This window comes from Capricornis sumatraensis, chromosome 2, assembly GCF_032405125.1.
Source record: "Capricornis sumatraensis isolate serow.1 chromosome 2, serow.2, whole genome shotgun sequence".
In the NCBI taxonomy this organism is placed as follows: domain Eukaryota; kingdom Metazoa; phylum Chordata; class Mammalia; order Artiodactyla; family Bovidae; genus Capricornis; species Capricornis sumatraensis.
In genome coordinates this window covers 777,833-801,414 of record NC_091070.1, presented here as the reverse complement: position 1 = coordinate 801,414, position 23,582 = coordinate 777,833, and the positions used below count along the sequence as shown (strand labels likewise).

The window sequence follows — 23,582 nt, the reverse complement described above, 5'->3', positions numbered from 1 at the left end:
GGAACCGAGCCTGGAGCCATGAGGGCGAGAGAGGCCCAAGCGCCCGGAGTCCATCCACCTCTCATTCCAAAGACCACCCTAGGCGGAGTCACCCACGGCCCCACCCACCGTTCTCACATGACTGTTTCCCTCAAATCACTGCTCACTGTCTGAAGCTGCCAGGTTTACTGTATTTGGTTACATCTGTCTCCCCAGAGGAGGCCGCGCATGAGGGTAGGAGCTGTTCGCCATTATCGACACTTGGCACAGGTGGGCATGCAAATATTGGTTGAATGAGTAAATAAAGCAGGAAACAGGTGGATTCTGAAGGAAAAAATCAGAGGCCTCCAAAATGAACCCATTTAATCCTAAGATCGACCTGCCCTGACAGTATTATGTGCCCACACAGCTGGAAAGGAGACCCAGGACTGTCTAAATCCGAAGACACAAGAAAATGCTGCAGGCACAGGGCAGAGACCCTGATGCTGGGAAAATGAGGGCAAAGGGGGAAGAGGCAGCGGAGGCTGAGATGGTTAGAGAGCATCACTGACTCAGTGACATGAATTTGAGCAGACTCCAGGGGACAGTGACGGACAGGGAAGCCTGGCGTGCCGCAGTCCATGGGCGGTGACCCTTGCAGGCACGGCAAGGTCAGGCTGCCACTGGGGCCCAGGGAACCGAACACCTTTGCCTCAAATGCTGATTCAGTTGAGAAGAGTCAACATTCCCCACCATGCTGAGCCCAGGTGGCTCTGTGCTTCCACCGTGCCCCGGGCATGATCACGGCACCGGCACCTGCCCAGGAAACACCTGTCGGAAGCCGGTACCATAGCTGAGAGCGTGCAAAACCCGCTCTCATTTTGAGGCACTAACACCATAAAAGGCCCACACACACCATCCTTGAGGAGGACACGTGCCATCTCTCCACTTCTGGGCAGTTTGGGTAAGACGGCTGAAAACAGGGGATGCCCTTTCTGAGAACAGCGTCATTCATTCATCCGTCTGGCTAGCATGTGCTTGCCCAGCCTCAGGAAGCCAGAGATGAAATGGGACAAAACCTCTGCCCTCTTGCCAGTCCATTGGTGCCTGCGGTTTTGACGGGCACGAAAAGACAAGCAAATATTAAGGATACTTGCTTCCAAAACAAATAAGGCCACGTGGGGCTGTGCCTTGGGAAATGGGGTTCTGGGTGCAATTTTCATTCCATCAGGTACAAGAACCAGTTGAGTCAACAGGGGTCCTAGGCTAACTCCGGGCCCCAGGCTGCTACTACTTCGGGGCTCTGTCCCACCCACTCTTCCTCTGGGCCCTGAGCCCCTCACATACCCACCCCCATTTCCCAATTTCCCCATTTCGCAACATTCCTCGACCACGTTCCCACCTCTCTGCTCAACACTCTCCCTCTTGACGCCTCTTACTCTTTCCCCATGTTTCCGAACCTGACCTCCCTATACCCTCAGCTTCTCCTCCGTCGGGACCCCAGGACACACGTCTCAACCTGCCTTCCGCCACCCCACACACACCCCAACTCTGGGCTTCCACCTGGAGCCCTTCCATGCCATATGTTTACAAAGCCTGTGTCCCAGGGGTCTCGGTTCAGCCCCGCTCACTCGCCGGACTCCCCTAAAGCCGTCGTGACTCGGAGCACACCACCCGCGCAGCCTGGACCCCCCCACATCCGCCGCCAAGTCCCGAGGACGCGCCCCCGCCCGTCACACCCGACTTCTCTGAAGCCCAGGCCGGCCCCCGACCCCGGGAACCCGGTGTGACCCGCACCCCGACTCGGCCGGGAGCCCGCCCTGCGCCGGGGCCCCGGCGCCCCCCGCCCCCCGCAAGCGCTCGGCCGCGGGTCCCCCGCCGATCGCGCCCCCCACCCCGGCCCCGGAGGCCCCGGCCCCGCGCGCGCCCCCGGGCGCCGCGCCCCGCGAGCGGCGGGGGACCGGCCGGCGCCGGACGGAGGCCGCGGCGCCTACCGTGGGCGATGAGCTTGGCCGACAGCTGCCTCGCCAGCTCGGGGATCCGCTCCCACTGGCTCTCGGAGCGGCAGCGCTCGATCTCCGTCTCCAGCCGCGAGCCCGCCTTCCTGGTCGCCATCGCGGCCTGGCCGCCGCCGGTCGCCGCCTCCCTCCCCGCCCGGCTCCGCGCGGCTCGGCTCCGGCGCGGCGGGCGCGCCGCTCGGGGGGCGGAGGCGGCGGCCGGCGCGAGGAGCGCCCCTGCCGGCCAGGGCCGGAGCCGCCGCCGGGCCGGGCTGCGGGAGGCCGGGGGGCTGCGGCCCGGATCGGGGCGACCGCGGGGCCGGGCGGGGCCGGGCGGGGCCCGAGACCCGGGAGGGCGGCGCAGGGCCTGCGGAGGCAGCGAGGGCGGCGGTCCTGCACACCCGCGGGCGCGGTGACCCTGGCGAAGGTCACGGAGCGGGCGGGACTGGGGCGCGGGCGCGAGGGGGAGCCTGCCCGAGCGTGCCCTGGCTCTCAGGTTTGGGGGGCCGGCTCTCCGGGCCTGGCGGCGCTCCTGCCCCCGAGCAGGCCCCTTCTGCGCCCGGAGGCCTCCCGGCACCTGGTCCCAGGCGGGTGGAGACGCGTCCAGGCCCCGCAGCTGCCCGGGGCCCCATAAAACTCTGCTGTCGAGCTGGACTGAGCCCGGCAAGGACCGCCAGCCCAGACGCCCGGTCCCTTGTCCTCCGAGCAGGATCACCAGTGGGGTTTCCTCGTCCCGACCCTGCAGGCTCAGAGCTGAGGTGGTGGTTGTGCAGTCGCTCAGCCCCGTCCGACTCTTTGCGACCCCATGGCCTGCAGCACGCTGTCCACCGTCTCCCGCAGTTGAGCTGAGGGCAGGTGTCCAAATGTGCCTTCCTTCAGCTATCCGATGACTGTGGAGTGATCGCTTAAGAAAGCGAACAGAACACCTTCCTTGGTTACATTCCGGCAGGGGGCTAAATAAGCAAAATAAAGTGGGAAGTTAGAAGATAAAAGTGGTTAGTTGAAGAAACAGTCGTTCAGTCTCTCAGGCGTATCTGACTCTTTCCGACCTCACAGACTGCAGCATGCCAGGCCTCCCTGTCCATCATCAACTCCCACAGTTTACTCAAACTGATGTCCATTGAGTCAGTGATGCCATCCAGCCATCTCATCCTCTGTCGTCCCCTTCTCCTCCTGCCACCAATCTTTCCCAGCATCTGGGTCTTTTTCAGTGAGTCGGTTCTCATCAGGTGGCCAAAGTGCGGTAGTTTCAGCTTCAACATCAGTCCCTCCAATGAACACCCAGGACTGATTTCCTTTAGGATGGACTGGTTGGATCTCCTTGCAGTCCAAAGGACTCTCAAGAGTCTCCTCCAACACACAGTTCAAAACCATCAATTCTTCGGCGCTCAGCTTTCTTTACAGTCCAGCTCTCACATCCATGCATGACCACTGGAAAAACCATAGCCTTGACTAGACGGACCTTTGTTGGCAAAGTAGTGAAGAAACAGAGCAGAGTCCAATGAGAATAAAGACCTGAGCAGGCGGCGGGTGTTGTGATTTTAAACGGGATGGTGGCTTTGATGAAGTGGCATTGGGCCAAGGTCTGAAGCAGGTGATAAGAGTATCTTGGGGAGAAGTGTCTGAGCAGAGAGGTCTGGGGCTTGCTTAATGGGTTGGGGTTTGGAGAACTCAGAGATAGGAGTTGGAGTCGTAGCTCACGTTGGGCCTCCGGACCACTATGGAGACTTTGGCTTTTCCTCTGGTTAAATGGGGCCTCCGTGCAGGACTTTTAACGAAAGAGTGGCAACCCACTCCAGTGTTCTCGCCTAGAGAATCCCGTGGACAGAGGAGCCTGGTGGGCTGCTGTCCATGGGGTCACACAGAGTCAGAAACGACTGAAGTGACTTAGCATGCATGCACGCATTGGAGAAGGAAATGGCGACCCACTCCAGTACTCTTGCCTGGAGAACCCCACGGAGGGAGGAGCCTGGTGGACTGCCGTCTGTGGGGTCGCAGAGTCAGACACGACTGAAGCAGCAGCAGCAGCAGCAGTCACAACACGACCTGCATCTTAGGGGCATCCCTGTGGCCACAGGACTGAGGACACAGTAGTCTGGGCAGGAGACGGTGCTGCGTGGGCCAGGCTGGTGAACGGGGCGCCGAGAGGGTTACATTCTGGGTGCTGGGTCTGAGGGTGGAGCTGACGTCTGGAATGCCAGCTATGAGGAGCAGCGGCTGACCTCACCTCTCCTCGGGGAGCCTCCCTCTAGCTCACCTGCAGGTTCCTCTCACCCCTCAGCAGCCATGGGGCTGTTCTTCGGGGAAAAAAGATACCGAGCCCAGGTAACCAGTGATGAAGCTGAAACTCAGCCATGAAGAGGTGAGGAACAGGGTCTCCCCAGGTGGTGGTCTAGTGGTTAAGCAACCACTTTTCAGCGCAGGAGCTGTGGGTTCAATCCCCGGTCAGGGCACTAAGATTCCACGTCATCTCGGGGCCGTGAGGCCCACAGGCTGCAGTTAGAAGGGCCGCGTGCAGCAGCAAAGATCCTGAGTACCACAACTGAGACCCACCTCGGCCAAAAACAAGTATTTTTTTTAAAAAAAGATGTGAGGAAGCTGCTGCTGCTCTTGGCTAAGTCGCATCAGTCATGTCCGACTCTATGCAACCCCACAGACGGCAGCCCACCAGGTCCTCTGTCCCTGGGATTCTCCAGGCAAGAGTACTGGAGTGGGTTGCCATTGCCTTCTCCGATATGAGGAAGGAAGATCAGGAAATGCCTTCTGATGTGACCAGCTGAAACTCAGGTACCTCCAAGGACCTCTGAGGTGCTGCAGTCGCCGTGGGCAGCACACGGAAGGGGAGCTGGAATGTCCGGGTTTCAGCAGGGGTCCCTCTGGGGCCCTGATGCTTTAGTCCCACCAGGAGGAAGCCGCAGGCACCCCCCAGGTGGTCTTCCCCGCCACATCGCCCCCGGCCCCCACCTTCTCTCCGGAGCCAAGCTGGAGCTTTGCTTCCCTGGAGGCACAGGACGTCCCAGCTCCTCTGTCCAGGAGGGGAACTCCTGCACGTTGTCTGAGACCCAGGCCAAGGGTCAGGGTTGCTCAACCCATGACCGGTGCTGTGACGGGGCTTCTGACAGCCACGCTCTCACATCACGACCAGTGTGGACCCGCCCCGGTTGCCCCGGTGGTCGGTCGGTTCTCCGCATCACCCCTGTGTGCCCTCCGACCAGCTGGTAAGTTCCAAGACGAGGCCTGTGTCTTCGTGAAGGCAGCGTGGAGCTTGACCCCTGACTCAGTGTGTGCTGCCGGGGAGCATTCGCTCACTCCGTGCCTTCCGTGCTGGCAGTTCCCCAGCTGCGCTGCCTGCTTCACAGAGCTAACGGAGACTTAAAGAGGAAGCACACGTGAAGCCTTAGAAGGGGGCTGACCGAACGTAAGTTCGCTTCAGTCGCTCTGTCGTGTCCGACTCTTTGCGACCCGTGGACGGCAGCACCCCAGGCCCCCTGTCCATCACCAACTCCGGAGCTCAGACTCATGTCCACCGAGTCAGCAAGAGCGCAGTATGTGTGGCCTGTCATTCCGTGTCTCTGTTCCCTTTGCACCCAGCATCGGCTCTGGCACAGGGGAGGAGCTTTCGAATGAAGTTAACAATGAACGGGGGCTTCCCTGGTGGCTCAGCTGGTAAAGAGTCCACCTGCAATGCAGGAGACCTGGGTTCAATCCCTGGGTTGGAAAGATCTCCTGGAGAAGGGAAAGGCCACCCACTCCAGTATTCTGGCCTGGAGAATCCCATGGACTGTACAGTCCATGGGGCACAAAGAGTCGGGCATGACTGAGCGCCTTTCACCTTCATTGTCTGGGCTCACCTGGTGAGACACACAGGTGGTCAGAGAAGGAGAATATCCAAAAACAGTTTTCCAGGTGAGTTTACCTGCAGGCAGCACTCAGGTAACCTCAGGAGTAGGAAGTCTCTTGTGCTCATAATAGTAATTAAGCCAACATCGTTTTAGCCAGGCATTGATACTACAGGTTAGACAAGGAAGTGAAAAATATCCCAGCCCGTAGGTTGAATCCAGCCTCAAGGCCTGGCAGTGGCTTTGAGAACGAGAATAGGGCAAATAAACTACCTTTCAATTAAACCCCCACACACCCCTACGACTAGAATAGGGTAAGAAGTGAGCAGAGAGGGGAGGGCTGGAGAGAGAGGGCAGGCTGGGGAGTGTGGGGCCTCCGGGGACTCGAGTGAGAGTGAGAGTTTCAGGCCTGGCCCGAGAACGTCAGCTCCAGGAGGGCAGGGACCTTCGTGTGGTCTTGTTCGCTGCCGCAGCCCCAGCACAGGGTGGGTGCTCAGCAAATCTGTGTGGAGGGGCTGAGTGCGGAAAAGCAAGGCGGTGGGGCTGGAGGCAGGCAGCTCGCTGAAGCGTGGGGGCAGGGTTAGGGGGAGAGCGAAACCCGGAAATGAGAGGGGGCTCAGGGGACCTCCAGGACAATCCCTGCTGACCTTTGACCTGCCTGAGCCCGGGGCGGGAGCCACGACCTGCTGGCCCTGCAGACGGGCACTCTGGCAACGTTTGTGACCGACGGGAAACCACGCCGCAGGGCCGTGCTCAGCCTCTGAACGCCTTTAATTGTGAGGTTTTTGACTCCCGCAAAGACACAGGTAATCAAGAGGCGCCTGTATAATAAAATAATAAAGTGGACCCCAGGGATCCACCTGACCATCTTAGAGTTAACCACGAGCCCGACTTTCGCTTTTATTACAGCCTTATTTTGGTTGCTTTTTGTGCTCATTACACCCTTATTTTGGCTGACTTTTGTGTTGGTGCTTCAGTCGCTAGGTCCGACTCTTGCAATCCCATGGACTGTAGCCCGCCAGACTCCTCTGTCCACGGGATTCTCCAGGCAAGAATACTGGGGTGGGTTGCCATTTCCTTCTTCAGACTGTCGTGTTTATCACACCCTTATTTTGTCTCTGAAGTAGCTTCCTGCCGCCCCTGGGGCGTGAGTGCGCAGTTTCACGCTTTCTGAAGCGGTGTCGTGTCCTGCGACTTGCTTTGTTGCTCACTGCGCGCCTGGCTCTGTCCTTGGCGAGCACCGCTGTGGCTCCTTGCTTCTCTGTAGTGTGTGATGCTCCGTGGCGTGGAGTATTACCCATCCTCTGGGTTAGTCATACTTCCAGGGCTCAGGTTTGCTTTTATGAACGAGGCTGCTGTTTAAAAAAGCTGCATCATGGCCGCTGTTTGGAGCAGGGCTTCTGAGGGTGACCCAAAATGGTTCTTCGCCTCTCCCCCACCGCCTCACAGTACCCGGGGACCTCCGACTCTCTCCCCAAGGGCTGCCTGCTGCCGCCCGGAGCCGTAGTCTCACTGCAGGAACAAGCCGGCGGGCTCCTCGCTGAGCAGCTCAGCTGCAGGCATGGGAGCCGGTGTTTCCTGTGAACCGTGTGGCCGTCTGAGAGGAGCAGCCAGCTGAAAGAGGCTGGCCGGCTGCTGGAGGAGGGACCCAGCACAGCGTGGGGCAAGGGTGCCGACCACACACCCGCCTGGCCTTCAGCTTTGCAAGTCCAGAAAGAGCAGGTGCTCTAAGGCGCCTCCCACTTACTCCTACTCATTAAGCCCACAGAGGCCCTTGCTTACACTTCATGCCAACTTCCGTTTAGAATGGAAACCATCCCCCAGCGTCCCTTACCCAGGGACCCAGTCCCAGGGCCACGATGCTTGTAAAGTGGAAGTGGTTGCTTGGTGAGAATGGACTTGGAAGAGAAAGAGGAAAGCCTCAAGAAGGTCACTGTCCAAACCCTGGAAAAGCTCCGCGTCTTCTCGTCCCATTCCTGAGCCACCTCCAGGGCTGAGACCACCACGTGTCACAGAGACACACAGGCCTGCCCTGGATAAGGCCGGGCCTGCTCTGCAACCGTTCATTTCCATTCATGATGACCTTGCCGAGGCTTTGGGCACCATATAGATCAAGCTGGTTTTCGGTTTAGTCTGTATGATGGAAACTGCTTATCTTCCTGAGTGTTTTTCCCACAGAGTTCTGGGGACTCTCCTGTTACCCTGTGCATCACCCGTCCTAACTTCTTCCGGAAAGGCAGAGTCTGCTTACGGTAAAATACCCACCTGTGTGTCTAAATGGACAGCAAAGCAAGAGCAGAAACTTCACAGATAGAGGGGAGAACACCGTCCCATCACCAGGGAGGAGGCTGTTCTTAAGAGTGTGACTAGGATGATTTTTGAGCTTCCTAGCCGACCGGGAAGAGAAGGAAACACATGGAGTGGTTTGATCTGAATAATGCACTTGGTTCACACTTTTGGAGTTTTAAAGGGTGATCAGGAATTTGGTTAAGCACAAGGGATCTTGGTTGTTTTTATGGAGTTGTATTAGCAAACAGTTGTGAAGTTTTCATTTCAGACGCCTTACTAATAAAAAAGAATGAGAATTCTCATTCTGTGCGAATGAGTCTCACAGACACAAAATCCATTTCTGTTGGGAATTGCAAGCGGTCGTCTCCTGCACAAGGCCACTAGCATGCGAGGTTTCCACAGTTCAGTTCAACGTTTATTGAGCGCCTGCCATGTATCAGACAGTGTTAGACCCTGAGGACACAGAACTGTAATACGACGTCCGGCGCCATCCCTCAGGAGCTCATAATCAGCTGAGAAAAGGGACAAAGAAGTGAATGGTAGCGGCACAGCTGGACTCAGATGAGCACCGGGGGCTGGGAGAGCCTCTGACCCACCCTGGGGGAGTGGGGGGCTGGGGGTCAGGTTTCACGGAGTCATGGAGGGAGCAAGTCTTGAAAAAGGGTTTCAGGTCCAGCCCGCTTTGCCAAGTCTCCCCAGCTAACAGAGTGGCCCCGAGTTTCCAAAGATCCTTGACTCAAGAGAGGGTCATGGCATTCAGACACATCAAGCTCTGGAACACCCTCAATGTCAGAGGAAAAACGTCCACGGCTTGGTCCCCTTTCCCTGTAGCAAAGCGCCTGTTGGTCAGAGAGGCTGGGGACGCGGGCTCATCTGAACTGCTGGCTGTCGTCCCAGGTGGCTCAAGTGGTTAAGAATCCACCCACCACTGCAGGAGACACGGGCAGGAGATGAAGGTTCCATCCCTGAGTCGGGAAGATCCCCTGGAGCAGAAAGTGGCAGCCCACTGCAGCATTCCTGCCCTGAGAATCCCATGGACAGAGGAGCCCGGTGGACCATAGTCCGTGGGGTCACAAAGAGCCGGACAGGACAGGACTGCCCGCTCGCGCTCTCTGAACCGCTGGGCAGCCGAGAAGCAGACACACACTCTGCACTGTCTCCTTGCTCCCACATCAGTTGCTTCCAGTACCGAAGGGACGCTCACGACACCGGCCCTTCCCTGGGGGCTCGTGGGCTTGCCATTCCTTGCAGAGTTTGGGGCTCATGCCTCTATGCACCACCAACTGGCTTATGATCAAATCCCCATCAATTTCTTCATTTGCAACACGAGCGCCCTGCTCTGCCATCCATGAGTCCATCCTATCAAAGGAAGACTTAAGCAGTTGCTGCAACGTGAGGAAACCCGGGTCATCCCTTATTGGTATGTGGATCCCCCGTAGGTGAGGTTCCTGGACTGCGTCGCTGCTCCGCGCTCTGCGGCGGCAGAGGTGGCTGTGGGGGCCGGGTGGGGGGTTGCAAGCCTGCAGTTGGAGGTAAGAGCCTGAATCTGACTTGCGTCTCTGCAACTAAGCGGCTGTGTGACCTTCTCATATCCCCTCTCTGGGCACCAGCTTGTTAATTCCCAGGTTCAGTGTGGGACAGATGATCACGAGCACGCCACAGTAAATTCCGGCTTGAGAAATTCATCCGCCGGGAAGCAAGACAAAACTCGTTAAAAGACATGATTAAAGTAAACGGGCAATGAGTGACCGGTCAGGTATCCAGGAAAGGCTGAAGACACCAGCTGAACAGCAGTAGCGCAGCAGTCAAAGGTCAGCGCCGAAAAGCAGCGCTTTGTCAGAAAGCAGGACTTCCCTTCGGGGAGCGCCGCTGCAGGCAGAGGAGCCGCGGGCCGGGGTGAGGGCTCAAGCCGCTCAGCCCCCGAGCGCTAATGAGGGTGCGCCCGCGCCGCAGCGGCAGCCAATGAGAGGGCCTCCCGGTGACGTCACGCAGCCCCTCGGCTCCTCATTGGCGGCCCCCGGGCTGGGCGGACCTCGGGGCTGGGCGGCTGGAGGCAATCTAACCCCGGCCCGCAACCCTCGTCCAGCCTTTAGTTCCTAGTGAACCTCGCGCTCAGTCCGCCTCAACCAGAAGGGAGAAATGAAAATGCCCAGAAAAGAAGAGTTTTCACCCACCCCAAAGGCTGGATTTACCATCCTGAGGTTAACCGCCTTTGCTTTAGTGAAAGTGGCAAGTTTGTTTTGCTTTAATCCAAATACAATGATTAATTAACCACTTTAACCGTTTAATAACACTGAGCATACATCCTTGGGCTTCCCTCGTGGCTCAGACAGTAAAGAATCTGCCTGCAATGCAGGAGACCTGGGTTCGATCCCTGGGTGGGGAAGATCCCCTGGAGAAGAGAATGGCAACCCCCTCCAGGATTATTCTTGGGGCTTCCCTTGTAGCTCAGTTGATAAAACATCTGCCTGCAATGCAGGAGACCTGGGTTCAATTTCTGGGGAAGATTCCCTGGAGAAGAAAAGACCAACCCACTCCAGCACTCTTGCCTGGAGAACCCCATGGATAGAGGAGCCTGGGGCGCTACAGTCCATCGGATCACAAAAGAGTCAGACACGACTGCGTGACTGACAGTTTCAGCTGGTCACCTTTTATTTCCCCATGGTGAGACTCAAGGTCGGGAACAAAGACATTTCTCAAACGGCCGTGCACACACGCGCCCCACCCCGGGGCCCTTCTGACTCTGGAACCTGCAGGTTGAAGAAACAGGCGGGGCCAGCAGTGTGGACCCCACTTTGGGAACCAGACATTGAAAGTATCTTCAGAGCTTGTTACAAGTGCAGATTCTCAGACTGTGCCCTCCAGACCCACTGAATCAGAAACTCTGAGTTGGGGTCTGGTCATCTGTGTTTTGCGGCTTCCCAGGTGGCTCAGTGGTAAAGAATCCGCCTGCGATGCAGGACACATAGGTTCAGTCCCTGGGTCGGGAAGATGCCCTGGAGAAGGGAATTCCAGTGCTCTTGTCTGGAGGATCCCATGGGCAGAGCCTGGTGGGCTACAGTCCACAGGGTCGAACGGGTTGGACGTGACTGAGCAACTTAACGACGACATCCGTGTTTTAACAAGTCCTCCCAGCGGTTATGATGCACCCTCAAGTCTGAGAACTGATTCACTACTATGATTTCTTTTTTTAAAACTCTTTACCTAATTTTTAAAAAATTATCTATTTTTAATTGAAGGATAATTGCTTTACAATACCGGTTTGATTTCTGCTATGCATCAACATGAATTAGGTGTATAGATGTTCCCTCCCTGAGAACTGACTTTAGTCAGCTCATCATGACCCTCGAGATGGTCTCAGAACAATCTGGAGAGCCGCTCTACAATCCACTCACTCGCACGGTCTCAGGACGTTAGGGCTAGGCAGGCCGTGGTCCGGTCCTTCTGGGGGAGATAATTCTGGAACGCCTCCCCTGCTCTCACCCTGAAACTGCTGGGCTCCTCGCAGCTCCAGTGCCTTCAGCTCTGAGTGACGGGACCGGAGATGCGCCGGTAACAGTCTTGTCCTAGAACTGGCTGAGATGGCTTCTGTGCGTGACCACATGCTGAGGGGGAGCTTGGTACCCAGGGCAGCCTTGTCCTGCCCCACGGCCTGGGGAGCAGAGGAAGCCGGCCTGCAGCAGAAGGAGTGAGGCAGACACAGGTCCCGGGATGGGAGGCGGGGAGGGAACATCCCCGAGGCCCTCCCGCCCTGCACTCCCCGCCCCGGCCTCCCTCTCAGACGTAACTCCGGCTCAGGGGCTCTGTGAGCTAAAGAGAGGGTCACGTGCACAGCGCGCCTGGGGCCTTGCTGCCTTCCAGCCCTCAGGGAGCGGGAGAGTCCCCAGCTTGAATTCTCTGATAACAGAGTGTGGCTCTGTTTTGCTATGAAATCCTCCCGGCTAACGCATGTGGATTCCTCAGATTTGCCACCAAGTGCTCTTGAGGGATTCCACCTTGTTTTACAGGCAGGGAAGCAGCCTCAGTGACCTGCCCAGGGTTATGTGAGCCCTGAGCTTGCGGGCCACTGCTGCAGGAGACTCACTCTCACGACCTTGGGTCACAGCCCAGGGCTCTCCCGCAGCAAGGCAGCCAACCTCAGGCCTTTCTTCCTCCTCTTGTAAGCTTTTAATAAATCAGTTTCATTTTCAAACTACTGCCCAGAATAGTCTGTGATCAGTAAAAAGGCGCTGAGAGCACTGTCTATTCTAGGAAGTTACTTTATTTTCTGACGAACTGTGGAGGCAATGGATGGTCTGAATGCTCCTGTCACTGAAGGAGCGTGACAGATGCTGCCGTGGTCCTCGCCCAACCCAGATTTCTTTTGTAAGAAAGATGATACCATTTCACCATGATACGCTCCAGTAACCCCACTCCTGGGCATTTATCTGAAGAAAATGGAAACACTAATTACAAAGGATATATGCACCGCATGTTCACTGCAGCTTTATTTTCAATAATAACCAAGACATGGAAACAGCTTAAGTGTCCGCACACAGACAAGTGGAAAACGAAAATTCTAAAATGCAAGATATATGTGTGTTATATAATATATATATTACTCAGCCATAAAAAATTATGAAATTTTGCCATTTGCAACAACGTGGATATGCCTTGAGGGCGTTATGCTAAATGAAATGTCAGACACAGAAAGATAAATACCATATGATGATCTCACTACCGCGTGGACTCTAAAACAAAACAAAGCTCGTAAACAGATGGGTGGTTGCAGGGCTGGGGATTGGGTGACCCAGGGAAGGGGTTTGAGATAAATTTCCAGTTATAAGATAAGTAAGCCATGGGATGTAATGTATGATACGGTGACTGCGGTTAATATTGTTCGTGTATTTGCAAGTGGCTAGGAGAGTAAATCTTAAAAGTTCTCATCATAAGAAAACAGTTCTCATCAGTACTTTGCCTGAGTGACTGTTATCAAACTCAGAGATGGTGCTGGTCGGAGAAGGCAGGGAGCAGAGGAGAGAATGACCAGCTGCCCTTGCTCCTGGGGGCGGAACTGCTACTCTGCCTGCCTGCCTTGGGGCCTCCTGGACCTTTCTGTGCGTTCCTGTATTGGGGACCACCCCCCACCGTGAGGAGGAACCGTCCTCCCGCTGGCGAGGCTGAAGATGGCCAGGCGCTCATGGTGCCAGACTCGCCTGTGACTGCAGTGAAGCGGGTAACTCAGCTCTGCCGGCGGACGCCCCGCGGAGCTCAGGGGGCGTCCTGACTCGGCCAGGTTGCCCCGGCAGCGGTGGGGGGCAGGTCCCCGGGCGCCCACAGCCAGCGGCGCAGCCACGCCGCCCCCTTGCCAGAAGGGTCCTGGGGAGGACTGCCAGCCTCTGCTGCTAGGGCCCCGCTTCCCAGCCTGGTCTGCACCCCCCCGAGATGGCGAGCCACCAGATATTAATTCCATTTCTGCCTAAATAAGCCAGGGCTGGGCTCTGCGGCTTCTGACGAAGATCAGGACGGAGGGATGAAGCTGCCCACAGGAGGGCGGGTCCTGGCGGCGCTGGAGGGCGGTGCCCAGGTGGAGGAAAGGCCCCGGAGCAGGAAGGGGGCCGCGCGTGGGCCTTCAGGCGGGTCTCCGCGGCGGAGGCAAGGGTCGCGAGCAGGTCAGAGCCCCGCACAGCGTCAGCGGGGATCACAGCCACGGCCTGGAGGGCTTCCTGCGAGTCTGGCTGCTTTCCTGTGCTGCTTTCTGAGCTTTTCGCTCAAGAACGCTGGGCTGTTCCTTCGTGGAAGCAGAGGGTGGGTCAGGAGGGGCGGTCAGGCTTTCCGAGGTCTGCAAGGGCAGCTTCTTGGGAGCCTCAGGGCGCTCCTGCTTCAAGCCCCAAGAGCCCCAAAGTTAAGCCCTTCACCCGACGTGTCGTTTACCTGAGGATGGCTTTCCTTCATTTCTTTTCCTTCTTTCTTTCGATCACGTTCGTTTCAGGGGTACAGCATAATGATTCAGGGGTTTTTTTTCTTTGCAGATTGTATTCCATTGTGGGTTATTACAAGACACTAGATGTAATTCCCTGCGGTGTGCAGTAAATCCTGGCTGCTTATCTGTTTGAGGTGTGGTAGCTTGTATCTGTTAATCCCATACTCCTAATTTGTCTCCCCACCTCCCTTTCCCTTCGACAACCATAATTTTGTTTTCTGTCTTTGCAAGTCTCTTTCTGTTTTGCATATAGATTCCTTTGTATTATTTTTTAGATTCCACGTGTGAAGTCGCTCAGTCGTGTCCGACTCTTTCTGACCCCATGGCCTGTAGCCCTCCGGGCTCCTCCATCCATGGAATTTTCTAGGCGAGAGTGCTGCAGTGGGGTGCCAAGTGTAAGGGGTATCATGGGTATCATGTAGTATTTCTCTGTGTCCGATTTATTTCACTCAGCATGGCATTCTACGGGTTCATCTGTTGTAAATGATATTTTATTCTCCTTCACGCTGAGTAATATTCCATTGTACACACATGCGGCTTTTTTATTGTGATTATTCTTTTTAAATTTATTTCTGATGGATACGTGGTTGAATTACACTGTTGTGTTACTTACTACTATATGGAAAAGTGGTTCAGTTAGACAGAAGTATGTTCCTCCTCATGTTCTTTTCGATTACGGTTTATCACAGGATATTGAACATAGTTTCCCGTGCTGTACAGGAGGACCCTGCTGTTCACCCATCCACGCAGGATACACCAGCTTCATCCCAACCAACCAGCCCGACCCTCCCCCGTGCCCCTCACCTTGGCAACCAGCAGTCTCCTCACAGTGGCGCCGACTCTGCCCCATAAACAGGTTCTTTCCTGCTGTGGCTTAGATTCTGCGTGTAAGTGACGCCACGCAGCATTTCTCTCTGACTCGCTTCACTTAGGTCGATAACCTCGAGCTCCATCCATGTGGCTGCACACGGCGTTGTTTTATTCCTTTTTCTGGCTGAGTTTCACATGTGTGACACATCTCTTTCATCCATTCATCCGTCAACAAACATGTAGGTCATTTCCATTAGACTCTTCCAAGCTGCTGAGGATAGTGCTCTGAGGAGCATAGGGGTGCGTGGGCCTTCTTGGGTTAGAACTTTGTCCTGATACATGCCCAGCAGTGGGGTGCTAGACCAGACGGAAATTCTGCTGCGCGTTTTCCGAGGCGCCTCCGTGCTGTTTCACGTAGTGGGTGCGCCAACTTCGTTCCCACCAACAGTGCAGGAGGGGTTCGCTTCCTCCACAGCTTCTCCAGCACTTGTTATCTGTAGACTTTTTAATGATGGCCATTCTGACTGGTGTGAGGCGGTACCTCGTTGTATTTTTGATTGCATTTCTCTAATAATTAGTGATGTTGAGCATCTTCTGTGTCTTCTGGTCATCTATATATCCTCTTTCAAGAAATGGCTATTAAAGTCTGCCCATTTTAAAATTTTTTATTTTTTTGTAGCATTGTATGAGCTGCTTGGAGATTAAGTCCTTGTCAGTCACATCATTTGCAAGTATTTTCTCACATTCTGTTGGTTGCCTTTTTTCAGTTTTCTATTTTTTCCCCAATGGTTTCCTTTGCTGTGCAAAAGCTTGCAAGTTTGATTGAGTCCCATTTGTTTTATCTTTGCTTTGGGAGACTGACCTAAGAAAATATGGCCAGAATTTATGTCCCGTCATGTTTTCCACCTATGCTCTCTCTCTTCTAGGAGTTATTTGGTGCCATGTCTCCATCTGGCCTTTAAACCGCTCTGCTCGTTTCCGTGTGCCGTGTGAGGGGGTGTTCTCATTCCACTGCTTACGCGCAGCTGACTACGAGCCCAGCTGGAGCCCAGGCCCTCACCCAGGAGCCGACACCGCCCGGAGAACCTGTAGGCCCGGCTGCCCCCTCCGCAAGCATGTCGGTGCTCCTTGCGCAGAGACTGCAGCTCAGGCTCCCTCATTCCCTTACAAGCAGGGGAGCGTTGAAGCCTGCTCTGCGTCCCAAGCTTCCTGGGCTCCTGGAGGCGTCCTCATCTGGCCTTCTGTGGCCGGAGACCCAGGACCCCAGAGCACACAGGGCTGTTTCTGGGCTGGCCGGGAGGCAGAATTACCACTTTCATCCAGGCTTCTGTCTGCCTGTCCCAACGCAGGAAAGCTGCAGAGCCTCCTCCTGACAAGCATGGTCCAGCTGCACGGGGCCAGAGGATGCGCCGCAGGGACCTGTTAACAGACAGAATCAGCGCCGGGCCACCCCTCGTCCAGAAGCTGAGCTCTAAGTCACCCATGCTCCTCTCTGTGGCGTATTCCTTTGGGATGTCTGTATACAAGGCTGAGAATGAGGTCTGTCTTTTTCTGTCTCTTAAGAAAATTTCTAAACAAAACCCCGAACATCATCATCAACAGCATGATGTCCAGGGTGGTGCTGGCTCTGAGCGCCTTTCTACCAGACCGCGGTAAGTCAATTAATCTTTCTGAGCCTCAGTTTCCTTGTAAATATTTCCTGACCCCAAAGTACCTCAGAGTAGGAGGGTCCAGACACCCCCTTCTGCTCAGCAGCCAGCTGCACAGTGTCCAGAAACTCAGCTGCACTGTGACTCGGAGCCTCCCCTGTCGTCTGGTAGGTTTCACATGGAGGGGCTGTCTGCCTCCATGACATCACAGAGAAGCTCAGACCCCAGCTTCAAACCTCAGGAAACATTCATTTATCGAAGGACCGTCATCAGGAACAGGGTATTGTTCCTTTGCTTGACGTGTGTGTTCGTTTTTTTCTAAGCGCCTTTGAAACGAAAGCCGTAAAACTGCAGGATGACTCAGGAGTTTGCCGATTATCCTCTCATGTTCCTGACAGTAGTCTGAGTTTTAGCTATTTCACATGTAAGAGGCAGACTGCGTTTATAAGTTCAAGCAGTGGCCTTGATTTCACAGAGAAAGTAGGAAAACTTGTTAGCTCACACATGGCCCACGTTGAGCGGATCAGCTTGCTCCTGTGAAGCTGGGTCTCCTGGAAGAGGACTTCTCAGGGAGCCTGAAAGTGCTCCTAATTACAGCAGCTACGTAATCACTGCTCCGGAAGTAGGGAGCAGGGATGGCTGGGAGAAGGGATGAGACCTCTGAGGCAGTGAGTCATGTTCTTTCAAGCTGGGAAGGCAAAGGCCCGTGGGTGTGAGCGTCAGTGGACTGAAGAGCCAGCGCGACCTTGCTGCTGCTTGCATCCCTCTCTTTCTCAAGGATGGAAACTAATATCTGGTGTCTATGGGCCTTTTCCAATCTCTTCTCAGAATAAGGCCCTCACTGTTGGATGCAGCGTCTTGACGGTCACTCTGCACCACCATAGACGGTCACCCAACCGGGGGTGGGGTGGGGCGAAGGTGCGGGAAGTAAAAGGGAGCTTCAGAAGACAAAGCCAGCTTGATAGCCTTACTCCTTGCCGCTTTCCCTCAGGACGAAGGAGGCGCTTCACAAAGATCTGCTCTCCCCTCCTCCCCGCACGTTAGCAGGGCCGCCCCCACGGTGGGACTCCCTGCTCAGAGGGGCCTGGGGACGCACTCAGGCTGCAGGTCACGGCTGCAAGCCCCCAACCCCCAGAGGCCTGCTGGCCCGCGTGAGGGCACACAGCTCCTCAACGAACTCAGTGCCCGCTGCTCACTCCCCGTTGGGGTCTGGGGTAACAACGCCATCCTGGGGGCCTCCACTCACCTCCGTCATGCTCAGGGCAGACTGTCTGTCTGCCTTACCAGTTGTTCAGGGAACATTTTGAATCTAGTTCTAAGGAAGCACGGGCAAGCCTGTCTGCTGTCCTAGGGCTCTTCTCACGGCAGCTCTGTCCCTTTCTGCCTGGCTATGACATCCGGATTGGACTCACGGGAGAGATAAACCGGGAGATGGGACTGACATATGCATACCACTATATACCTAGTATAGCCACGCACACCACTGTATGCCTATATATACCCACGCATGCTGCTGTATACCCATGCATGCCGCTGTATACACACACATACCACTGCATACCCACGCATGCCACTGTATACCCATGCATACTGCGGTATACCCACGCACGCCACTGTATACCCACGCATGCCGCGGTATACCCACGCATACCGCTGTATACCCACGCACGCCGCTGTATACCCACGCATGCCGCTGTATACCCACGCGTACCGCGGTATACCCACTCATACCGCTGTATACCCATGCATACCGCTACATACCCACGCATGCCACTGTATACCCATGCATGCCGCGGTATACCCACCCATACTGCGGTATACCCACGCACGCCGCTGTATACCCACACACGCCGCTGTATACCCACGCACGCTGCTGTATACCCACGCATGCCGCTGTATACCCACGCACGCCGCTGTATACCCACGCATACCATGGTATACCCATTCATACCACTGTATACCCACACATACCACTGTATACCCACCCATACCTCTGTATACCCACGCACGCCACTGTATACCCATGCATGCCGCTGTATACCCACGCATACCGCTATATACCCATGCATACCGCAGTATACCCATGGACACCGCGGTATACCCACACACACTGCGGTACACGCACCCATACTGCTGTATACCCACGCACACTGCGGTATACCCACCCATACTGTGGTATACCCTTCCATACCACGGTATACCCACGCACACCGCAATATACCCACCCATACTGCTATATACCTATATATACTGATGCATACTGCTGTATACCCACGCACACCGCGGTCTACCCTTCCATACCGTGGTACACCCATGCACACCATGGTATATCCATGCACACCACGGTACACCCACGCACACCGCGGTATACCCACCCATACCGCTATATACCTATATATACCGATGCATACTGTCGTATACCCATGCACGCCGAGGTATACCCACGCACGCCGAGGTATACCCACGCACGCCGAGGTATACCCACGCACGCCGAGGTACACCCACGCACACTGCGGTATACCCACGCACACCGCTGTATACCCATGCACACTGCAGTACACCCACGCACACCGCTATAAACGTATAATAACTAATAAGGACCTACTGTATAGCACAGGGGCTTCCCTGTGGCTCAGCTGGTAAAGAATCCGCCTGGAATGCGGGAGGCCTGGGTTCAATCCCTGGGTTGGGAAGATCCTCTGGAGAAGGGAATGGCTCCCCGCTCCAGTATTCTGGCCTGGAGAATTCCATAGACTGTATGGTCCATGGGGTTGCAAAGGGTCGGGCACGACTGAGCAACTTTCACAGGGAACTCAATACTCTGTAATGACCTATATGGGAAAAGAATCTGAAAGATAGTGGATTTATGCGTATCTGGCTTTCCCTAGTGGCTTAGACAGTAAAGAATCTGCCTGTAATGCAGGGGGCCCGGGTTCAATCCCTGAGTCGGGAAGATCCCTTGGAGAAGGAAATGGCACCCTACTCCAGTATTTCTGCCTGGAAAATCCTTGGACAGAGGAACCTGGTGGGCTACAGTCCATGGGGTTGCTAAGAGTTGGACACGACTGAGCGACTTCACTTTCACTTTTCACTTTCCTGCATTGGAGAAGGAAATGGCAACCCACTCCAGTGTTCTTGCCTGGAGAATCCCAGGGACGGGGGAGCCTGGTGGGCTGCCGTCTATGGGGTCGCACAGAGTCGGACGCGACTGAAGCGACTCAGCAGCAGCAGGGAAATAGGTAGACGCGTGTGTATTTGTGGAAACACCAGAGTTTGTGCACGTGTGTGTTCACCTGTGTTCGTAGACGTATGTGTAGCTGGTTCATTTTGTTGTACAGCAGAAACTAACACGGCCTTGTAAACCAAGCATGCTCCAGTACAAACTGAAAGCAAAGAAGCAAAGCAAGATGCCAGCAACTGCAGTGCAGATATGTCTTTAAGTAAGAACGGACTGTACTCTGCTGGTGGGACTAGGTCTATGCCGTTCTTTAAAAAGTCACTAAGGAATATTTCTGACATGCAAAAAGGCACTGGGAATGCCACAGTGAGCGCCTGTGTGCTGCCACTAAACTCCAGAAAGAAAACTTCAGAAACACCCCTGCAGCCTCCTGCTTAAAGAGCCCCAAACGCTAAAGCAGAGCTTTGCCACTTGCTCCCTAGCTGAGATCAACACCAGTCTGTTGGGTCACAGTGAAGCACAGCTTCTGTGCTGGATCTGGTAAGACACCGCAGAGCTGCTCTGGGCCTAGGAGGTCGCTAACAATCACGATCTGATCATTGCATCTTTCTGCATCCAAAGCGGGGCCCCGGTTGCAAGATCAACGGGGAGGCCTGTGTGGCCTTGGAATCCTGGCTTCAGCCCGCTGAGCCCCCTTTTCACCCTAATTATAACTATTGGCGGCATATCGCCCAGGCCCACAAGCTTCCGCTTTGCCCAGACCTCCGCCAGCGCCACCCTGCCCGGACTTCAGGTCACGCTGGCTCTTCCCTCTTTAGACTCCTCCTCAAGAGCGTGGCACACTGTCGGCCCAGCCTCTCCTTCAGTGGTCACCGTCTGCTAAGAACTGCCATAATTTTTGAGCACCCCAACTGCATCAGATATTGTGTATAGACTTTACAGCATAAAGAACTGTCCCCAGTCTTCTGTGATGAAAGGATAATCTTAGCGTCACACTCATTTGCAGGAGAGGAAGCTGAGGCCTGGACAGTGTCGGCCTTGCAGCGCTCGGAACACGGGCAGGGCTGAGGGGCCACAGCAAACATGCTGAGAGGGTGGGATTTGGGGGCACAGATCGTCTCCAGACCGCCCACCACAGGCTGTTTTCCTGCCAGGCTGGCCCGTCCATTTATTTGCTTGCCTTTTAGCCACTTGTGGTCAGACCACGCCGTTCAGCAGAGGGGCCCAGGGGAGGCCCTCAGAGGGGTTTCCTGTGGGTTCCGCAGCAGCCGAGCTGCAGCGAGCTGCAGCCTCCAAGCACCACAAGGTACAACCTGGGAGAAGCGGCTGCTGCTTTTGCTGTATCACCCGTGAGATGAAAGTCTGACGGAATAAACACGCTTACTAGAAACATCCATGGATGCTTTTGTGCTGTGAGCTCAGTTGATAAGTCATTTCCAACTCTTTGTCTGTCCATGGGATTCTCCAGGCAAGAATACTGGAGTGGGTTGCCATTTCCTCCTTCAGGGGATCTTCCTGACCCAGGGATCGAACCTACACCTCTTGCGTCTCCTGTAACATCAGGCAAAGTCCACCTGGGAAGCCCATGGGTGCCTGACATACATTATTATCTTGCAAACATGCTGCTGCTGCTGCTGCTGCTGAGTCGCATCCGACTCTGTGCGACCCCAGAGACGGCAGCCCGCCAGGCTCCCCCGTCCCCGGGATTCTCCAGGCAAGAACACTACGTGAGATAATAATAAACCTGACTTGGCCCCTGCTTTGGCTCAGGATCGTCTGCAGTCAAACCTTCTGGGAAGTGATCGCGCAGAAGAGGACGGCAGCCAGCCTGAGCCGCTGTCTGGGTCGTCAGGTGGCCTCAGGGCTCCCCTTTGCCCCGCAGCGCTTCCTGGCAGCTTAGTCCCCAGCCTTTGGCATCACTCACCTGGGGATTACTTCTTCTTTGTCTTATAAACAGCCAATCACATGCCTAGGTTAGTTATTAACCCCGGGGCTGGCTCTGAGATTTCAGAACCTTGTCTTCCTCAGATTGAGAACACAAAGCAGAGCTGACCAAGGAAACACATAGACACACACAGACACACATGTGCGCACACACGTGCGCACACACATGCACGTGCCCATACAGACACACGTGTGCACAAAATGCACACACGCATGTACACACGCTTACAGACACACACATATGCACGCAGACACACATGCACGCACGCACACATACAGACACGCACACACACAGATACACACGCATGCACAGAGACATGCTCACATACACACATGCGTGCACGCACACAATGCACACACACATGCGCACATACAACGCACACACACGCATGCATGCACGCACACATGCAGACACACATGCACAGATACACACATGCACACACACACGCGCGCGCACACACGCACACACAGATACACACATGCACACACACACATACAGACACACACGTGCACACAACGCACACACACATGCACTCACACAAATACACACATGTACACACTTACACACGCACACAGAGACACAGACACACACACAGCATGTGTAGCGCAATCTAGTTTTGGGAGAACTGGTCAACGAGGGAAGTGTGCTGAGACCAGCCCTCACCGCGCGATCCTGTTCACGTGTGTGTGCGTGTGCTCAGCCGTGTCTGGCTCTTTGCACCCCCTTGGACTATAACTGCCAGGCTCCTCTGTCTATGAAATTTTCCCAGCAAGAATACTGGAGTGGGTTGCCATTTCCTTGTCCAGGGGATCTTCCTGAAACACGGAATCCTGTTTATATTATCTCGTATAATATAAAGCTATTTTTAATGCCCCTCCGGCAGTGGAAGCTTTCACCACTCTCTGCTCGCTAGTGATTCTTTGTGATGAAAGGAAGCTGCTTCCATTTGGTGAGGGGGTCAGTGCCCAGATGAAGGAGCAGGAGATAGGAATGGAGAACTGGGCTCAGAGCAGGAGGGTGGGCTGCGGTTTATCTCCAAGAAATAAAAAAGGATTAAGGTACGGAAAGAGCGGGGCCCCGAGTCGGGAACACTGATAAGAACCTTCCTTCTCTACAGCTCTTTTTTAATTTTTTCTGCACCCAGTTTAAAACAAAACCTTAGGAAAAAGTTCCTGCAGTTTTCAACTTGATGCAAATTACAAACAAATACTATACTGGACACAGCCCAGCTGCAGGGAATCAAAAAATCAACTGTAAACAAATGAAGCTTTACTCTTGGGCCTAAAAAGAACCCAGGCTTTTAAGCTGAGGACACCTTGATTTCACTTGTAAATTTTGGTTTTAGCTGGCTGAGTTCAAGAGCGGAATGTCCTGAGAAAAGCCTCCAGGCCTTGTCCCAGGCTGAGCCCTTCCAGGAGGCTGGTGGGAAGGGGAAGAGCTTGGGCATCTCTGGGGGTGCTGCCCGGCTTTGTCCTGTGTGCTCTGTTCATTCGGTGTAAAGGAAGCTTGTCTCACCCAAGCTAAGGAAAAAGACGCCCCTCCAAGAGGCTGTGCAGCACCCAGGAGCCAGGAGGCCGACGCTGGGAGAGCTTGCACTCAGCATGGAGACAGCAGGGAGGCCACCGCGAGACCGCGTGGCCCGAGGAGCCACTCCAGCTGCTGCCGCGACAGCCGTCACGGACACGGCGGCTCAAAGAAACACAAGGTTAATTTCCGTTGGTTCTTTTTAAAACAGATTTATTGAGATACAATTCACAGATCACACAGTTCACCCGCTGAAGGCATACAACTCAGGCTTTCAGTGAAAGCACAGGTATGGACAACTGTCACCACAGGCAATCACAGAACACTTTCACCACCTCAAAAAGAAGCCCTGCGCCCTCTTCTCTCAGCCCTTACATCCCTAAACCCCCTGGTCCCAGGCGAGCGCGAACCTAGTTCTGCCCGGGGTTGGG

General features: G+C 55.0%; 1 protein-coding gene across 2 annotated transcripts in view; it reads right to left on the bottom strand.

Annotated features, from left to right (window-relative positions):
* TTC7B (tetratricopeptide repeat domain 7B) overlaps positions 1 to 2,084 on the bottom strand; it is a 270,549-nt gene extending 268,465 nt beyond the window's left edge. For both annotated transcript variants that reach the window (XM_068964694.1, XM_068964695.1), the window contains exon 1: positions 1,953 to 2,084. In XM_068964694.1, the coding sequence (XP_068820795.1) occupies positions 1,953 to 2,073 (121 nt within the window). In that variant the 5' untranslated portion in view covers positions 2,074 to 2,084. The remainder of the gene's footprint in view (positions 1 to 1,952) is intronic.
* Between the last annotated feature and the right edge of the window lie 21,498 nt (positions 2,085 to 23,582).